Here is a 20,676-nt window from a genome sequence, read left to right on the forward strand (position 1 = left end):
CGGGCCGCGTGAGCCGCCGTGTCGTCCGTGAAAGCCGGTCCGACGCGGCGCTCTCTGCCGCTCTGTCCCGGCTCCTGGTGACCCGCTCTGTCTCTGTCCGCTGACCGGCACACCGCCGGACATCGGATCAGGAGAGAAATGCCCTGTTTAAGGTGATCTAGTTTCTACATGGATTACGCGCTTTACCCAGATTTAGCGGCCGCGCTGGCGGCTGGACCTCCCCAGTCATGCCCACCGCATACGGACGGAGAGCTCGCTATGCGCGACTCGGCGGGGGACGCCATCCCGCGTGGGGCTCACCGCAGGGAGCCTCTATGGCGCGGCGGCAGAGCAGGGGGACCTCCCCAGACTCAGCGTGCTGTCAAGGCCACGCCATGGGTGTGGGGAGTGCTCTGATGCCTGCAGTTCAGACGGGCAGTGGATGAGGTGATCGCCAGGTGCAAATCGGGCTTTCATGACGGCTTGTCTGCGAGTTAGAAGTTATGCGGCTACTATCTTGAAATCCCGCAGCCAAAGTAAGGAAATCAACAACTGACGGCTGCTTATCAATTTGATAACGACATACTCACTACGCAGTTTGCCCTAGTCAACGATAAGGCTCATTCACGCCAATGGCGTTAATAGAGAAAATTCCAGAAGCTGTCAAGTCTCGACATGTCGAGGGTGACTCACGGGGTTATCGGACAGAATCGAACTGGGTAGGCGCCGCTCGCGCCGCTCCCCTCCGTTCCTCGCTGGTCAGACGGTCTGGCGTCAGCGGTGGGGTGGATGACGTTTCGGATGCGAAACTGTCGTCATACACTCGTCAGCGCACGGGGCTGCGGCGCCAGCAGGCATTTGCAGCGCTAGCTGGCGAGTGGCGTACCCTGGTGCCTTTGATACTGCGTTGTGCACTGTTGTCACTGCGTTGCCAGTGTGGTGACGTGGTTTTGTAGAGCCGGCTACAATCCGCTGCAGAGAGACTGCCCCGTAATCGGGGCTGGATGTTACTGAATTGGTCGCAATATGGGCTTCAATAGATGAGTCTACTAGGATACAATTTTGAAATAGCGCCTGTCACCTGGGTGGTAGCTTTACCAGTATCGCTCATACCTGAGGCTTCAACGGTGAGGGTCTGAAGGACAGTGATGCAGCTGGTCTGAGAATTGGAAGACCTTCAGCAGTTCTGTCTGTCACTGTATGCGTCAGATCAGGGTCAGATATGACAGTCGTGTCTGTCTGATCTTGCCACCGCGACCGGTAATGTCACCCGTCTCTGATCGAGGTTATCGGAAAATGAGCGGCAGATCGGCGTCAGTCTGTACTACGCGTCGGCTAGTGTTTCTGTGGGTGGCAGCCGTGTGTGTGCGCGATACGGCATATCAGTATCGGCGCGCACACACAAACTGCATACCGTGCTTTTATAGCAAGATAGGCGGCGTAGCGAACGACAACGCAAACACGACGCGGTACGATACAAAGAACGTCACCCAACCGTGCTGCAGTGAGGCGGATTTCAGATCAGGCGGACTCACATGACAGCCACACGGATCAACACATGAACTCGTGACCTTCGGTGTCCGTTACCCCCACTGCGCCACGCCGCTACACACCACGGCAAGCTGTATCATAACACAGCGCGGTAACGCGACATGACGATAGCGCGCTCCAGACAGCGGTCAAACCACGGCTACATTGACGGTGTCAGCACTCAGCTGACTTGCTGAGTGTGTGACCTTTTAGTATCAGCCTCGTCAGACCCGCCCGCCGCCTCTGCCGGTACCGCTGCCGGAGTCGCTCTTTGTCCGGTCGCTCGGTGCCGAGCGCTGCTGGGAGAGGCCAGATGTTTGGGCTGGCACCTGCCCGGCGCTCGCACGGGCCGTGCTCCACATGCGACCGCGCCACTGCGGGGCGAGTATATCGGTACCGCCGCACGAAAATAACCAGGGACGCGGGGCAGGGCTATGCCGTGATGGATGGCGACTGCGAACTGTAAATTTATGGCTACATTGCGCTAGCTGAGATATAAGCTTGTTTTTAGCGTCGTATCGGACATGGCAGGCTGCACTGACGTGTGAATTGGCGTAATCTGTAGTTTTTCCGCTCCACTGTTATGACGCGGGCCCCGGTGGCGGTGTTGGCCATGAATCGGCCGTGCTGTGACGTCACAGAGACGTGCTGCTGCCAGCGACCGTGAGGCAGGGCGCGCGCTCACAGTGCATTGGCTCGGGTGGGATGGGGTAGAGGTTGAACTGCAGAGTGCAGAGTGCTGCTCGAAGACGGTCACGCCCCTGCGCGTATTTCGAATGGTGTTTTTATTTTACCCCATATTTACTTTCCGGTCAAAACTGACGAATGATTTGTTGCGGAACATTATTTCGTACCAAAAATGTTGCTGTTAGGTCATAGGTGCCTACTCTGCCAATGCTTCTAAGGTGGCTTGAATTGTAGAATACGTAGGGTGAATGAAAAGTTTTGAGCCTAACATAGTTACAGGAGACGCAGATTAATGAAACTTTGGTCACATATTTTGCCACTATTGATATGGGTGGACACCAAATTGTGAAGTCCTAGCACTTTTTTCCTCACCTTTTTAGCGCCTTGAATCATGCTATTTTGGGTAAGTGCTCGCGGTGTCAATGACGTCATTATTTTTTGTGAAGCGTCATCCAGTCAGTTTTTTCTTTAGGCTTAGAAAGAAAAAGACACCCTAAGGATGTCAATGCTGGTTAAGAGATTCAATTTCGGATACATTGGAAGGCTTAGTAATTGATTGTTTACATTGCAACCAGTGAAAAATACCCCGATTTATTGTCCTGGTGGAACACGACCAATTTTGTCAGCATTGCCCTTCTGATCTTCCTGATTTTCTAACATAAGTGCATCAGTGGGTCATCCTAGTAATGCCCAATTACAGTAAGACCCTTTGAAAAGAAGTGCACTTGCAAGACACCTCATTTATTTTCCCAATTACGGAACAGTTTCCTCTTTGTTGTGACTCTGACATTTGTTTTTTTCAGATTAGAGTAGAGACGTTCTTTCACTGACTCCACTGTTCTTCCCATGCTGGATTGAAGTGAAACACCCACAGTTTATCATCGGTAGCGAAAAGTGACTTTAAATTCTCAGAATCTGCTTCAACTAGCGCCAAATGTCATTACACATCTCTCGCCGTGCTCTGCAGCAAAAAGCCGGGAGGCCCAATGAGCAGAGACCTTTCTCAAGTCATGCCCATTGATAAGAATGTCGCCAGCTTGCTCCTGGGAGATGTCCATTCTTACCGCTATCTGATGAGCCCACAGTCTTGGATCCAGGATCCAGCATCCACATCCCAAGAGCAGGGTCAATGTTTTCGGATTTTCTCACGTTCTACGGCGTTTTTTATATTTGTTCATTTTGGACGCTGTTCCTGCCCTGCTTGAAATTAGCAGCTCGAACCTTAACAGTGTCGTATGATGGGGCACAACCAATAAGTTTAATTTCAGGTCCTTTTTAATTTCAGATGAAGGCATGGCTCTGGAATCGCAATACTTTGTAAAAGCTCGGTTCTCGATTTTCTTCCTTTTCACCGAACGCGTAATCTTCTTCACTTTAACGGGCTCTAAAAACGAAACGGAAAGGACTAGGACTTCAAAACTTGGTGTACACACCTAAAAATAGTGGCAAAATGTGTGACCAAATTTTCATTAACCTGCGTCACCTGTAACTGTGTTAGGCTCAAAACTTTTCATTCACCCCACGTACTACTGGTCGGGACTCATGATGATATGCCGACCACCTACAAACGCATTGCACTCTAACATACCCACAAACTCAACTTACGCTAAACGCCTTCTCGGTCGGTCGGACCCTCCACTCTCACCGACCCGTTTTGGGTGTCCCGACGTGTCTCCATTCCGTTGACGCTAAGTAGGGCCGCGCTGCAGCTCGTGTGTCGGGGAGAGCTGCAGCTCGGGTGTCGTCCGGTGCGCGGCTGGTTGGGGGAGGAGGGGAGGGGGGGGGGGTTGGCCGGCCGCCCGACACGGTACAGTCCACGGCAGAGGTCACTGGGCGAGGGGGGGGAGGGGGGTCAGCCTTGAGCGTGTGCCGCGGTCGGTGGACCGGGCGGCTGTGCTCTCCGTCCGGCCGTCCTGACAGGTGGCGCGGCGCCGGTGCCAACTGCGCCCCTGCGCCGGCCTTGACCCGCGCAGCGCGGTCACCGCTGAGCCTGGCCCACTGCCCCGCTGGCCGGGCTCTGCCGCCGAGCGCTGACCGCTGACCGCTGGCTGCTGACCGCTGGCTGCCGATCGCTGGCCGCTGGCCGCTGACAGGTGACCGCTGGTCATGGTCGGCTGGTGACCCGTGACTGTTCATACCTACTTCATGATCTTGGTTGGTATGCAAACAGACTGCTTTCGTAACGAGCCGGCTTGGGCGGCTGGCTGCCGTGAAGTGATTTAACGAGTGCATTACTGAAAACTGAATTACAAAGATTTCGCTCTTTTGAAGCTGTGAGGTTCGTGGCTAGGTGTTAAACACTAGGCGGCGGTCCGGTCATGATCGCCTCTGCCTATAACAAACCGATGGAGCTCCAGCTTTCAGTGCCTCACGTTCGGACCCACCAAGGCCCTATACCCACCTCCTCACACGAGATGACCAAACGAGCTCGTGCCGCGCGTGACACGCCTGCGGCCCATTTCAGTCACATGTCGATCACGTGCCGGCCGGACGGACGGACGGGCGTCACTGGCGCTGTGCCTTTGTCCCTTTCCCGCGCGCCGGGCGGAGAGCTGCCGTCAGCTGACGGTCGGTCTGTCGGACCGGGCTGGACCGGTCGTCAGCGTACCACGGCACGGCTGCCTGTTTGTGAGGACGGATCCGGCGGGCTGGGTCGGCCGGCCGGCGTCTGGGTGTCTGCTGTGAGTCTGTGGCGAGGCCAGGCTCAAGCCTCAAACTGCCATGGAAGTTAGGACTCCGTCTACGTATGCTTCTAACTGGCGTTAGCTTTGGGTGTGAAGTGAAGAACAGAAGCTGTGAAATCCAGCCTAAGCGGAATTAAGTTGACCTTTCGTGCGTCCTGCGATCTCCCAAGCTATCATTGAGATCCAGCGTCATTTCGGGAATAAACTCGAGAAGGGCTATGACCAATGACCATTGGCGTATTTTGGTTGCGACGCGTTCTGCGACGCTTTTTTGGTTCAGACTGGGCAACTTATGTAGAGCCCATGTAACCTTTTAGTCTAAAAAGCGCAATGCAGGCATTTGATAAGCGAACCACTTTAATTGTTTTAGAGCAACTTCTAACATTTCCGTTTCTGAAGGTGCCAGCATCCCAGGCCTGAAGCAATTAACCATCTCACTTCTAATTATCGTCTTCCATGAAATGGTGCGGAGGCGTGCGATGAAATCAGGCAGTGTCGGTGATGTTCGCTGAAGCTTAACCCTATTAGTGGCAGGCTCCTGGCTACCCCATATTAGTGGCAGGGGGGGGGGCTGTTTACGACCCCCCCCTTGATATCTCGAGATCTAACCGGCCGATTTTCAAAATTCAAACGGCATTCGATTTGGCTCAACGAGATCTACATTTCTAAAAAAAAATAAAATTAAAAAATGTCAATAGGGGGGTAGAGGGGGGTAAAAACGGGCAAATTGCAGATACATTTTAGACTGTTTATCACGGCCAGGTTTCCGAACCAATCTTAACGCAACTTTTGCCGATCGATAGAGAATGAACCAGGAATTCACATGGATCCTAAAAATATGCATTTTCAAAAATCATAGGCGGATACAGATCATTGAGATTGGGGGTACACAAAAAGTATAGTAAATAAGGTTTTTGTTGGTACTGTTTCTAAAAAGGGTGGCAATGGTCTTGTTATGTTACAATTTTCTTATGAGAGAACGACTAAAATTGTATTGGTCATGCATAGGCGGTGTCAGGGCACCTATGTTGGGAGGTAAAAAGTAACCCCCTTTTTGGACGCCTGGATCCGCCTATTATATCAAAAACGTGTCAAAAGAGGATGCACAATAACTTTGTATATGTTATCACATGATACCTTTCATTCACTGTTCGTAAAACTGGCGCAGCATCGTGATCTTCGCCCAAATGACTCGCTTCACGAATAGGACCCCCAATTCCCAGTGCTCTGGAGCCGCCCCTGGTAAAGTTATGAACTTGAAATTTTCAGGGAATGTGCCCAATTTAGTTTTAGGAAAAGTCAGAAAATTTCAGCATCGTAGCTTCAGCGGTTTCGGAGATATTCCCGAAAAACCTGAGGGGTGGATAAAAACAACCCCCCCTGCCACTAATAGGGTTAAATATAGCATAACCCAATATACGTGTCATTGCCTTCTACGCCGCTCGGTGCTTCCAGGACATGTGCGCCTCCGTGACCTTATTATCTGGTGCGATAGGCAGCGATTGCATCACGAAACCCTCACAGGGTTCAGCAATTTTCATGTGAAACATGCATGACGCTGCCAGTGAAGTGGTCTAATTCCACTGGTAACCTGCGCGTTCATCGTTCATTTATGTGTGGCGCACGTCGATTGGTCAGAAGCGATGGGACCCGCCGTTTACCGGACCGTTGCTCGGTTGTTGAGACTGGCTCAGTGCGATGACAGCTGCGCCATGGCCCTATGTTGTGGAGAGCGGCCCGGCTCGCCAGTTTGGAGCGCTGCGAGAGACCAGCTGACGGCCCGGCGGAGCAGGGGACGCAGCCCATGATAGATCGTGCCCGCATCTTTTGTCCGTGTCTGCCGCTCCGCTCCGCGACGCGCGAGACCGAGCCGGGCGGCACACACTGGCCTATGTGGTATACTGAATGGAAGGGAGAGGGGCTGGTGAGATGGGAGAGGGCGAGCCGGAGCGAGACTACGAGAGGGCGAGCTCAGATTAGACGATGGGAAGAGCCGAGAGAGAGGGATCAGGCACCTGGCTGGAAAACACAGCAATGGAGGCTGGTGGCTCAGACCGAGAACTGTGAATCCGAAACGGCGCGGAGATGTTAAAGTGCCCTGTGGTTACTTTAAGTTGGACGTGAGTCGGAGCTGAAAATCTTACTTTTTCTTGCTTGACATGCTCATCAAGGTCAGGATCTGACATATGGGCACTGGGAAGCCCAAGGCTGCTATTGCAAGCAAGCTCGGCTGGGCGTCATGATCGCCTGGCCTCTTTGAACTTCCGAACGCGTCTGTACGCCATTTGAATATCTCTGCGCAACATAATATCGCAGCATGCCATGAGTCGAACGACTATGCAATGGTCTCACGTAGCAACAGCCGGCCCAGCAGCTCCCGTTCTCATTCACATGGACCCGGCCTGCAGCACCGGCTCTAAAATAGACCGGCCGATCGAGCGTTTGATTTCATATGCCCGGCGGAGCGGCGGCGTGAGACGAGTTCCGAGATAAGTGGACCGAGGTGAGCTGGAGCACCGGGCCACGTAACGGGTCAACGCGCTCAGCGGTGGCCAACGGACGGGTTAGCGTCCGCGAGTCTCAACAGCTAGGCGTCTCAACGTCTTAGCAGCTGGCGCCTCAGCACTCAGCAGCAGTTGGTCCCAGTAGGCGGCTGAGCTGCTGGCTGCGGAAGCGCCTGTCTGTCTCCCATGACAGGCGCCTGCCTCCCATGCAATACATTGCCGACTGTCTCAGGTTCGAGCTGCCGATTTTAGCCGCGCCGGCCGCAGCTGCCGGGTTGGGTGCGCCGAGCTGAGCTGCGCTGTGGGCCGCGCCCGGCCGCGTCGTGCAGCTCTGGCCTGCAGGACGCGCCACCACACCGTTATCTGGTCCCCAGCCGAGCCACTGCAGGCGGCCGGGGCGGCGGACAATCGTTCCCAGCCGACCCACTGTGTGCTGAGAATGGCGACCGTACCGCTCTGTCGTCGCTGGTAACGTTACCGTCGCCATGTGGATAGACGGAGATGGAATGAGTTCTGGTTCGGTGTGTCATCAGACAGATGGACTGACGGAAACCGTCGTTTGCCCAGAGCACGTACCGGCGGGTCGCCATCTGCCCAGGATGCGACCGGCCCTGGGCCGTGCTCTCTCGGCCACTCTGCCGTGCCCGGCGTCCTGGGGCGCTGTTTGCCGGATAAACACGCCTGTTGACCGAGCGCGGAGAGGTCCGTCCGAGAGCCTGGCAGCTGGTGCACGGTGTACCAGCTCCGCCCCCGCCCACGCCCCCGCCCCCGCCCCCGCTCCTGCCCCCGCCCCCGCCAGACGTCTTTGTTCGGCCTCTAGCCCCTGCCGGTACTGACTGGTGACATTGGACAGTCAGCTGGAACGCACGTGGATCGACCGAATCGAGCGCACGGACGGTTGCCTGCAGGCGCGCGGTGACGGATCCAGGGCGATGACGGATGGCCTCGCTCGGTACCGGAGCCGGCGGTGGCCGGGCCTGACGGGCTGCGGAGGTGATGGAGAATGAATGGCGGAACTGGCCGGCAGTTGGCTGCCGGCCGCCCGGCGGGACTGGGGAAACTTTGGACTGCTGGCGGCTGGCGATTTGACAGATGATCATCATCATCATCATTTATTTCTTAAAGACTTCCACTCACCGTGGCTCTTACGTCTTTGCGTCAGTACACAGGAACACAGACGATTGAACTATGTATAGTTAAAACACGGTCGAGTTAAAACAAAGCGACATTAAAAACTCTAAAAAAATATATAGGTACACCTTTAAAAGAGCGCTATCACATATCATGCTCACCATCTAATCGGTACTAGTAAAATGATCTCTAGCCATTCTGCGACACTTTGCGGCGGTGCTAGCTTCCCTGATCTCTGCGGGCGCGCTGTTCCACTGTGCCGCGGCTCGGGAGTTGAAAAACTTCCGAGCGTGCTCGGTGCGGACTCGCGGCAACTGCAGCTGACCGGCATCGGTCGCTCTCGTGTCTCGCACTGACACAGTGTCGCGATACACAACGCGCTCACGCAGACTGGCCGGCGCTTGGTCGTTATACAGTATGCTGTGCATCATGGCCATGTCACGCTCAGCCACCAAAACATCCACGTTCGGCCAGCTCAATTCACTCAGTATCGTCGATACATGGGCAGATCGCGGAACACCCTTCACTATCTGCGCACAGTGGTTGATAACCTTTTGAATACGCTGCCTCTGAGTTGTCCCACATCCGGCCCAGACTGACATGCAATAAACTAAATGGGGAAAAACTAAAGATTCGATTATCATTTTCTTCACCTCCTCCGGGAGAGACCGCGCCAATTTTGCGAGACCTCCCATGGTAGCATAACAGCGACGAATAACGGTTGACACCTGAGCGTCAAATGACAGATTACTGTCCAGTGTCATACCGAGAACTTTGACAGCGGGTGACAGAGGAATTTCAGCATTGCCGAAATTGATCGTGAAGTTATGGTTCAGTTGACGCCTTTTGGACTTAATTAACACCAGATCTGTTTTTGTAGGATTAATTTTTAGGCTGTTTGCAGTGAACCATCGGTGAGCTGTGTTGACCGTGTGTTCCACTCTCTGCTGGAGATCCAAAATGTGACGCGGTTGACCCTGATGGAGAAACTGCACGTCGTCGGCGTACATTACAATTTTGCTATCCTCAAGGTATGACGGTAAATCGTTTGTAAAAATTAAAAACAAGATTGGCCCGATTAATGATCCCTGGATTACCCCATGAGTGATTTCTAGCAGTGTTTCCCCTCCCCTAGTCCTCTGAAAACGATTTTCAAGCCAGTTACTGAACCAGTGGTCCTGAATGCCATACCAGGCAAGTTTCTCTAGCAGTCTGGAATGTTGCACACTATCAAAAGCTTTTGATGTGTCAGCTGTTGTTAGGCACCCTATATATCCCTTATCCATGCCGTCCATGAGATATCCTACCGTGTCCAGCATCGCTGACTCTGTGCTGCGCCCCGGCCCGAAAACCATGCTGAACATCAGTGAGAACCGAGTGTGCTATCAAATACTCCAATAGCTGGGAGCTGACGACACTTTCTACTAATTTTGCTACCACCGGAAGAATAGACACAGGCCGGTAGTTGTTAGGTTCCGAAGTGCTCCCGGACTTATGGATGGGGACAACTGTGGCACGCTTCCATTCTCCTGGTAGTACACCCGACACAAGTGACGCGTTCACAACCTCGAGTACATGTGGTGCGATCACAGACCAAGTCATGCGTAACATGCCGATAGTCACTCCGTCCTCTCCACATGCCTTCGACGACGACATCCTGCCCAGCGCCGCGGAGAGTTCCGGCAGCGTGGCTGGTCTCACCTCACATGATATGATTTGTAGGATGGCTAAATTTGGTCCAAGCTATGTGCGATTAAATGGCCCTTTCATGCTGAAATAGATGTACATATAAGGTAAAGAACGTGGCGGTTGATTCGGTGAGGCGAGGGAGTCATTTGCTGGCTCATGTGTCTACTAGGCATGCACAATATTGCAGACGTATGCAGTGAACGCTGGTTGATCGCTTGTCGAAGGAGGGGAGGAGAGGGGTTAGTTTTGGACCGGCTCCTCCTGCCCGCACCTCGTCAGCTGTCGACCCAGTTGGCGCGGTCAACGCCGCACGACCCTGCGGCCAGGCACCAGAACCGCTCGTATTTGACAGTGCCTCGTCAGCAGTCTGACGGACACCGAGAGAGCTTCGGTGCCGAACGCAGGCCAGCGGCTTCCGAGCAGGACTGGGCTGGCTAGCTTTGGCCGTGGCCTAGGATACTTTCTGCTCATGTCGTTGCCGCTGGCTGAGGGAGCTACGCTGCTACAGACACTGCCCACATAGCACGACGCGCTCATAAACCCCAATTAACTAACGGATTATAGTACCCTGTGGGCGTATCTCACATTCAGGCATCCTTAGAGATCACAGAGCATGACATAAATCCGTGCTATCTGCTCGGTGGTGGGAAACACGTGGTTGAATCGACCGATGTTTAGTTGAGGTATTTGGCCTCGCTGTCCCAGAGCACCATTCAGGATCCACTTGGAACGTTACAGGAATGCAGTCGCAGTGCTTTGATAGCTGATAGCCGCGTGGTGAGGCTGCTCTGTGTATTTGCGCCTGATACTGGTATCTGGTGTTATGCCGGTAATTGAAAACAGATGCAGATTGCTTCCTGTTCTTAGTAGCTGTGTACGGTCATTTTCAGACTATAGCGTCCACAAGTGTGCCCTCGGTGCTACCTTTGTTTCAGCTCTATGTTATCACCACAGCACAGATCCGTTTTCCTTTACACACCTGGGCGGGCGTTGTCCATTCCTAGCGAGTTCCACTGAGACAGAGACCGTGCTGCGGTACAGAGCCGCCGCTACCGGACGGCGTTTTTACACCGGCGCAGAGTCTCGACAGCTGCCGCTCTGCCGGCGCCGCTCGTCTCAGGGCTCGCTGACCTGAAACCACCGTACCGCGGCCTGTATTGTTAGCACAGCCGGACTGTCTGTTCGGGGGGGGGGGGGGGGTTGTTCTGTCCGGCCTGGTGTGCTAGACATGACGGTGATCGCTGCTGATCCCATCCCAGCTCTGTACTGCTTACCTGCTGACTGATCTGACGTTGCTGATCTTTTCTAACGTGATATTTTCTGACGTGATATGGGACTGGATCGCTGCCGTCTATCCGATATGGCCGTCTACCATGGTAAACCAGCTACCATATCTGGCTCACCTGCGCCCATATGTCGACTGTGTCGCTATCCAATACCGGTGTCCGTTAGCGTCTTCCGCACTGCTCAACCCCCCCCCCCCTCCCTCCCTCTTGTGTCGGAGCTGCTGTACGACTTTCGTCAACCTTTTTACCTAACCTGTGGCCAACACTTCGACACCAGGGATCGCGTTCTGCCTACCCTCTGACGACCCCTCTCACCACCCTCTGACCACCCCTGTTCTACCCTCTGACCACCCTCGACCACCCTCTGACCACCCTCTGACCACCCGCTGACCACCCTCGACCACCCTCTGACCACCCTCTGACCACCCGCTGACCACCCGCTGACCACCCGCTGACCACCCTCTGACCACCCTCTGACCACCCTCTGACCACCCTCTGACCACTGTCCGTCTGTCTGTCAGGTGGCTGACGGCTCGCTGCGCTGTTTCGCCTCGCTGGCCGACCGGTACACTCGGCGCGGGATCGACCCGGCTCCGCTGGCCCAGCACGGCCTGGTAGACGAACTGCTGGCCCGGCTGCGCACTGTTGGACAGCCCGGAGCCGGCAGCGCCGCCACAGGAGCCGGTGGGTGTGGGGGGGGGAGAGAGGGAGGAGAGGAGAGAGAGAGAGAGAGAGAGAGAGAGAGAGAGAGAGAGAGAGAGAGAGAGAGAGAGAGAGAGAGAGAGAGAGAGAGAGAGAGAGAGAGAGAAAGAGAGAGGAAGAGAGAGAGAGAGAGAGAGAGAGAGAGAGAGAGAGAGAGAGAGAGAGAGAGAGGGGGGGGGAGGGAATGCGGAAAATACCTCACGGGCGAATACTTACGTAGTCCAGACAGAAGAAAGGCTTCCATCGTTTATTTTACTGCTGCCTCGTACCCGTTCGTGGGCAGTCGATAATGGTCCCAAAGTTCTGGTAGTTTGTCTGCGCTCCGCTCGACCTTAGTTTTCTCGGGATGTGAGCTAGCCCTGCGCTTCTGCACAGCGCTCGGTTTTTCCCTAGGCTCTGACTCTGAGCGTTGTTTGCTGGGTAACTAATTGGAAACCTGGAAATGGTCCTAGCGTGTTGTCTAAACGCAACAAACTTCTTCGAAGGACGTGAAGAAAACACTTTGCTGATTCTGTCTATTCCTATCATCACCTGTATTTTCATGTTGTTTGTTAGGAATGTTGTGCCACTCGTGTAGAAGCAAGGCCACTAGCTGTTGCTTATGTCGAGCTTACATTGAGATATGGACGGACGTAGACTCTCCTGTGTGGCGTATGGACTTGGAGATACACGTATAGGCCTTCCATGGTAGATATCCCTTAGATAAGTCATATGCAGTACCCGTACTTCTTGTAGGTTCTAGTACCCCACGACCCCCCCCCCCCCCCCCGTGACGCTGCGTGACCCCTGTGACCCCTCTTTGGCAGGTGGCACACCGCCAGTGACCTCATATGACCCTCTGTGACCTCTGACCTCCCTCCGGCAGGTGGCACGCCGCCAGTGACCTCATATGACCCTCTGTGACCTCTGACCTCCCCCGGCAGGCGGCACGCCGTCAGTGACCCCTTGTTACCCCCTCTGTGACCTCTGACATCCCTCCGGCAGGCGGCACGCCGTCAGTGACCCCTGTAACCGCCTGTGACCTGACCTGTGACCTCCCTCCGGCAGGCGGCACGCCGTCAGTGACCCCGGAGTCCAAGTCGTCTCAGTCGCTGTCGACAGTCATCAGTCTGCTGTCGACGCTATGTCGCGGCTCACCGGGCATCACACACGACCTGCTGCGCTCCGAGCTGCCCGAGGCCATACAGAGCGCCCTCAGGGGCGACGAGAGGTCAGTGGGGCGACGAGAGGTCAGTGGGAGATCAACCGGGCTTTATACCTGACGGTCAGTCGAACGGCATGACTGGAGTCTAAAGGTCACCGGGACGACACATGCAATCCGTCAGGGATAGAAATGGCATCATCATAAAGCCGTCATGCATGATATCTCTACTCTCAAAAGGAAGGATCAGTTTCCGGAACAGTTTTGATTATCTCTGTTGGGCTATTATTTTCCTACATGGTAACTGATGTAACTTTACCTGAAGTGTAAGGTAGGTGAGGTGAGATGCTCGTCTATGAGTTACGAATTTGGCTAGCTCGGTCTCCGACTCACTGGAGGCTTCCGTAACTGTATCAGAGTGGCTTGCTACCGTTTCCGCCGGCCGGCCATAGTCAGGATGCGGATGCAGGGACATTTTTCCGCTTGATGGTCTATCGACCCTAGCTGACCGGATGAATCGTATCCGAACAAGTCTGGCAGGCTGCAAATATTCGTCTGACACTGCTTATGCTGAGACTTTTCATCAGGGGATGTCTCTCTCCCTCTATTGATAATCACTTCTCTCCCCTGAACAATATTCGGTCGATCGTCTCCCGTTTACCGCCTGATTTCCCTGGGCGTTCTGTGGCAGATTTGCCCGTCAGTGTTCAGTGACTCGCACGGGCCGACAGGGACGAGGGTTGGCTGGTTTAGGATTTAGGATAGTGGGTAGTGGGTAGTGTGCCTGGGGAGAGGGAGGGGACGATGTTACGGCGAGTGCTGAGAGACGTTGAAAGTGATAGTTTGCCGTTGTGGAAGCCTTCAGTGAATCCAGCAACACAGTAGCTCATCTTGGGCGAAGACCACGGTAATGGCGAAGCAGAGGAAATGTATATGTCTTCGTAACGATTTTATCGTGTGGAATGGTATGAACTCTGTCAAAGAGTGTCAGGCCACATGTCCACTGGATTCCAGCACAACCGCAGCATCCGTCCCATGCTGCTGCATTTCGTTACCTGCAACCCACAATATCCGCGGCGGTCCAGACTCCAGAGGGTGCTGACAAAATCGATAACGCTGGAACCTTTCCCTTTCAGAATCTGACCCCGTTTGACCTGGGCTTGCTCAGTGTCAACTGTTCTGACCTCCCCTTGTTATCCACCCTCAGATGCGTACTGGACACGATGCGCCTGGTGGACCTGCTGCTGATCCTGCTGTTCGAGGGTCGGTACGCGCTGCCTCGCACGGGGGTCTGCTCGGCGGGTCGGCTGCCCGGTCTGCGACGGATGGACTCGGCCGGAGAGCGGAGCCACCGCCAGCTCATCGACTGCATCCGCAGCAAGGACACGGACGCGCTCATCGAGAGCATCGAGTGCGGCGGTGAGTGAGGGGGGGGGGGGTATACGGAGACGGGGGGAGAGAGGGGATGTGGTGAGTGGTAGAAGGGTAGAGAGGAGGCACGGAGGGCTGCCCGGCGAGAAGCCGAGTGAGTGTATGTGTGCGTGGGGGGGGGGAGGGTTGTAGTGAGTGGTCGAGGGTGAGAGTGTTTAGTGTGTGTGTGTGTGTGGGGGGGGGGGGGGGGGGGTCTCCTTAGCGAGTGACAGAGGGGTAGAGAGGAAGCACGGTATGCTTTGTCGGGGTGAAGGGTGGGGGCACAGTAGCAATTTGGCTGAACAGTTCTGCCTGTATTGACAGTGCGGCGTAGCTTGACTTATTAACAAGGCTGGCTGGAGGGAATTGAGAGGTAATGTCGGGCTGCTGACACTCAGCTTGGGAAGTGACGAGTGTATGTATGTAGTTATCGCAGACTGCATACCACAGAGAGTTTGTTTAGCCGAGCGGAGTAGACATTACACACTGCAGATCGCAGCCAGTGACCGATAACACAAACGATGACGCTGGCTGTTGTCTGGTTTCCAACTTCCCCGTAGCTCAACGGTGACGTAATACGCCCGTTTGGCTGGGCGCCAGTGGCACTGCAAAGGCTTTACCTTACGTCTCTGATTCCGTCTCTGTGGTATTCTTTGGTGAATCGCGTCATCTTTCGACTCCACCAGCCGTGGGGAGGGGCCACTGACGTCCAGTGCCGCATATGGCGGGCTGTATCTCCGGCCGGCCCGATCACGGACTTTGACCAGCTCGTGTCACGCCGCACGCGGCTGATGCACGTGTGGGCCGGGCGGTGAAACGTGCGACCGGCTGGCGTGGAGCGACTGGTGCGGGGACGGGGTGATCACTGGAGGCCGTCACCGGGAAAACGTAAAGAGACAGAGAACAGTCAGAGGGAACAGTATTAGGGGCAAGCTGTTGGCTACAATAGCATCCAATAACACTGATAACATGACTGAAAGGAGCCACTTGGCACTGTCACGGGGAACTATCAATGGAAGCGGGCACCAACTCCGTGCCTTGGGCTGTGTGACGTAGCGTGTAGGGCTATCTTGTAAAGTTATAAGAGCTGCATAGTGCTTATGGGTGCTCCTTGGTGGACCCTGTGTGGCTATGTCGTTCAACGTTTGTGAAGAACCGGTACGATGTGATCTGCTAAGTCCTCGTAGTTTTCACAGGCCGAGTGCTGTACTTAATGTGTGTGTTTGTGTCCGTTTGTCTTCAGTGTCGCTTTGAAGTCACGTGTGCCCCCCCCCCCCCCTGGCGACGGACTGGACACGGTCATTGACCCGTGAACGTCACTGTCACGACTCAATGGAGGGAACTGGACAGACGGTCCAAGTTTACACACAGTGACGGCATGCCATCGACGGCATACCGCACGTGAGCTCACATGTGAGGCTATAGATTGGTGGGACCCCGCCATTTACGTCGGCTGATGCTAGGTTAAGCTGCATACCATTCTTGTTATTGTGAAATGTGTATTGGGTATTAACGAGTCAAGTGTGCTGCCTAGCCTTCGCACAGTGGTGCTTATTTTCACCGTCGGACGAAGGCAACAGCTCTGGGCTCGCCCTGGGCCCTGGACTCTCATTGACCTGTCAAACCCCGGGGGTGGGACCTGCCACCGGTGCGACCGTACGGAGTACGTGCATTGATCATCCACCAGTCATCGACCGGCGGACGGTGGAACGAGGTCACTGCCCACCGCGACAGCGCGACCGTAAACACTGCCCGGGACGGACTCCGTCTGAGATACCGCCGCCGGGCTGTCAGCGACGTGTTTTGGAGACACACGAGACTCCTGGGAATAATGCACTTATGTAACTGATACTGTGCGGGGCGGTGTGAGGTAGTAAACAATTTGCGTTTGCAAAACTGATCCACCTTGATGCCCCCTTCCTTCTAGTGCTCATCTTTCTCATTTTACCAAACTGTTGTAAAACTGTTTTTATCCCATGCTTGGACGCTTCATTTTGGCGATTAAAGTATTGCTATCAGGGAGATTGTCTCAGCTATTCATTCCAGCATGGCATCCCACGATACAAAACTACCAACTTCAAGACATTACGGAACAGTTGTGTACTCCCCCTGTAGCCTCTGCGCGGCCCCTACCCTCCCCTGTAGCCTCTGCCGCTGTCATGTCCGTGTGTGTAGTGGCTGACCCCGTACTGATGCGCCTCCGCCGTCTCCTCGCTCGCCAGGTGTTGAGGTGAACTTCATGGACGACGTGGGCCAGACTCTGCTCAACTGGGCAGCGGCGTTCGGCACCCAGGAGATGGTCGAGTACCTTTGTGACAAGGGCGCCGACGTCAACCGAGGTACGCACGACGCTCGCGACGGCAGATCCGGGGATGGGCAGGCGGTATAGGGGGAGATTGGTTGGGGAGGGCCTGTGAGGAGCGAGGAAGGCTCGCTTCTTTTCTAGTAACTGGCATTTGCTTTTTATGCCTTGTAGTTTGTAGAGCTTCAGTAGGATAAGTCACTTATTGAGAAGCCCTATGGTATAACGGCCTGTGATCTCTTATACGGAAATATAGATGCATTGTTTCCTTGGTTTATATCGTTTGTTAACGCCAGTAGATCCGCCTTTTCCACTATAGCATAGTGTCCTGCTGTTCTGTAGGGCCCAATTCATAATGCACTATTACAAGGGCTAATTAAGTGGAGATAAAGTTTACTCTTGGGGCGCAGCCTGCTGCTTCATTTTATGCGCGTAGTTCTCGGACTCGGGCCAACAGCAGACGGTTTCAGATCGGGTTCTGATAAAATGCGTACAGTTATGGCTCAACACGCATCGTCTTACCGTTACCGTTGCCTCTAAGGGAGCTATGAAAGCGAGTGGCTACGAGGAAAATATAAATATTTTTGAGTAACATTGTTCCGAACGCGGACGAAGTTGCGATATGTTGTTCCGACGTGTTTGGATGTCAGTATCCGTTGACGAACTTTAAAGTGTTCTGAGACTGTAAGACTTCCCGAGCAGATAGCTCAAGTATATTCTATTATTCTCCCTGGGTCTGGTCTTGAGCAGTTATGAATAGCCTTAGAATAATATGTATAGCCTCTGAGAAAACAGAGCTTAGCTGCACGGCAGTGAGTCTTCACACCCACATCCTCTAAATACGCCCCACACGTGAACAGAGACTTGGGCAGACCGCTGCCACACACCGCCAAGCGGTGCTGCGGGCCGTCTTGCATGCAAGAACCACCACTGCTTCATGATTACCTTTATTGATCTATCTTGCGCTGTTCTACTCTGTAGCCTGGTGATGAGTTTCCGATATTTTACTTCACCGGAAGTATCGCTATGGGCTCACGTGTGCTGTGCGCAGTCTGCCTGCCTGATTTAGCGACGGCAGAGGGGTCGGTGCCAGTCTGACGCCGTATGCCGCCGCCGCTCGTCGTAGATACTGCGCGGCGGACATTCCAGGGGTGGGTGGTGCGATCGACGAATGGCGTCACTTCCGGCCACACCGGTACGGAAGCGGTGCCGTCGGGACCGGGTCGGGTATGAACTGGAACGGACGGGACAAAACTGGATTTGAAATGGACTGAGTTGGAACTGGAGTAGATTTGGAGGGTAGTGCGGACGTATAAATTATCCGACATTGGTACGGAAAAAGTATTGAATCGTTGTTCAGTGTTACTCGTACCTTCGCTCCCCATACCAGCTCCGGGCTGTGGATGACCCCATCTGACTTCTTCCTTGACTAATTCTCCGATTCCTTTTCTTATCTTATCTTCCCCTAACCTACCAGCTCTGATCTCTACTCGAACCACTTCTCTGACTTCTGACCTCCCTCTGACCGCCTGCTGACCCCCTCTGACCACCCTCTCCCTCCCCCCTCCCCAGGTCAGAGGTCGTCATCTCTGCACTACGCGGCCTGTTTCGGCCGCCCGGCGATCGCCAAAGTGCTGCTACGGTGTGGCGCCAACCCCGATCTCCGAGACGAGGACAGCAAGACGCCGCTCGATAAGGCGCGGGAACGCAACGACGAGGGGCATAGAGAGGTAAGGGTGACGGCGTCGCGTGAAGAAGTGGAGTTTAAGTCTGGCACGACTAGGGGTAGTTTGTGTCAAGGCAGAACTCGTGGACAAAGTTGAGATGCAAAGTAATGTCCAAATGAGGAACTAACTAGAGGGTGATGAATAATTGTGAATGGCTGAACGGTGCGATGTCCGTTGAGCGTCGTTGGGTAGCGTTGCCCGCTAGTGGTGTGTCTTGTAGCCGGGACCGTGCTCCCGTCAGACATTTTTGTGGTTAGAGTGGAGGAGGAGAGCAGAGGGATGGGGGGAAGCGGCAGTTTTCGGCGGGGTGGTGATATTGGTTGACTTAGGCTTTGGAAAACAACCACTGGTAATACCAAGAGACGATCACGTTTTTCGTCTCCCGAGGCATTTATCGCCTGTTTTATTTACCGCTTCAGTGACTTCTTTGATGTCTCGACCATCACCTAACTTTCCCGACCCCGCGATTGGATTTTTGTCGGTTTGTTTGTTGGCAGTCGACTGCCTTTGATGCCGGCGTGCTCGCTGACAAGCCTCCGTTTCAGCTGAACCATTCCCACGCGCAGTTCGGGACACAAATAAACACCGATAGCGGCGCGATCGTGTGGGAACGGGCTGGCCGCCGCTCGCCGTCCCACTCAGTTCCCTTTCTGTCCGACAGGTGGCAGCCATCCTGCAGTCGCCTGGAGAGTGGATGATGCCTGCCGACAAGGAACGTCGGCCGACCGGCGGCGGAGGCGGCGCCGACTCGGCGGCCGGTGCCGGCGGCTCGGCGGAGCCCGGCCGCAGTGAGGAGCCGCGCGGCGACCCGGCCATGGCGCCCGTCTACCTGCGCCTGCTGCTGCCCATGTTCTGCCGCACCTTCAAGGACACCATGGTGGCCAGCGTCAGGTGCGGGGAGCGACAGATTGGAGGGGAAGGGTGGGAAAGAATGACAGACGTTGGATGACGATAGACTAGTTGGCCTAATTATGACCAGTATCAGGTCACATCCAATTTGTTTGTACTGCCAGCAGTTTGCACATGAAGTCCGGTGTTTTCCGTCTGAGGTCTTAACAGACGAATCTAGATGTTTTGGCAGCCCTGTAGCGAGTGGCATGTCCAGATTACAAGTACATTTATGTTAAAAAAAGTCCATGTTTCGTTTTAGACGTCAATAAATATTGACGTCTAAAACGAAACATGTGTTTTCTGACTGGGAAACATACCCAGTCAGAATATTCTGACTGGGTAAAGGTGCCAAATCCAATGTCAGTGAAGTTGCTGTGATGGTATGGCTGCTATTTCCGGTTGTCGCTGAATTCCCCGTCTCACTCTGGCTGCTGCTAGCGTGAGCCCTTCTGCTCCCCACGACTGCCACTCTCTCCGCGTGTGCCGTCTATTCAGCCCGCTGCTGTAGGTCTTCCGTGCGCCATTTGTGGCATCCGCAGCCATAGTACGGTTTCTGCAAAAACACCGCTCCGATCTCCCTGCCCTCCTGTGACGTCCTTGGCCGATTTTCGCTCGCAGGAAGTCGTCACTGAACCTGCTGCGGAAGATGTTGTACTTCATATCGCCCAGTCTGCTAACGGAGACGTGTCAGGGTGACCTGGCCGGCAACATTGTGGAGGTGTTGGATATGGTGCTGGATGCCGAGGTGGGTGAGACGCCGCGCTCCCTTTGAGTAGAAGTGCCGGTGAATTTATTGCCAACGATTTTTGGGATGGTGTAAAATTCAAAGTCGTCTAATTTGACAAGTGAATATGACTGTGCATCTTTATAGACCGTATGCATCTGCCTAGTGCTTCGTTATGTCATGATATCGACAGTTCCCAGCAAGAATATCCTGTCAATTTTTCGAAATTGATATTTTATACCATTCGACTCAGCTCGACGACCTGAGTCGAATGGTATAGAAATCACAA

General features: G+C 54.3%; 1 protein-coding gene across 1 annotated transcript in view; it reads left to right on the forward strand.

Annotated features, from left to right (window-relative positions):
* Positions 1-20,676, forward strand: part of LOC122380790 (E3 ubiquitin-protein ligase HECTD1-like) — an 82,302-nt gene that overhangs the window by 36,343 nt on the left and 25,283 nt on the right. The window contains exons 5-11 of the mRNA XM_043364260.1: positions 12,012-12,174; positions 13,240-13,402; positions 14,541-14,752; positions 16,966-17,082; positions 18,618-18,775; positions 19,434-19,663; positions 20,282-20,408. Of these exons, the coding sequence (XP_043220195.1) occupies positions 12,012-12,174; positions 13,240-13,402; positions 14,541-14,752; positions 16,966-17,082; positions 18,618-18,775; positions 19,434-19,663; positions 20,282-20,408 (1,170 nt within the window). The remainder of the gene's footprint in view (positions 1-12,011; positions 12,175-13,239; positions 13,403-14,540; positions 14,753-16,965; positions 17,083-18,617; positions 18,776-19,433; positions 19,664-20,281; positions 20,409-20,676) is intronic.

The sequence above is a fragment of the Amphibalanus amphitrite genome, unplaced genomic scaffold, assembly GCF_019059575.1.
Source record: "Amphibalanus amphitrite isolate SeventyFive unplaced genomic scaffold, NRLGWU_Aamphi_draft 000106F_arrow, whole genome shotgun sequence".
NCBI lineage: Eukaryota > Metazoa > Arthropoda > Thecostraca > Balanomorpha > Balanidae > Amphibalanus > Amphibalanus amphitrite.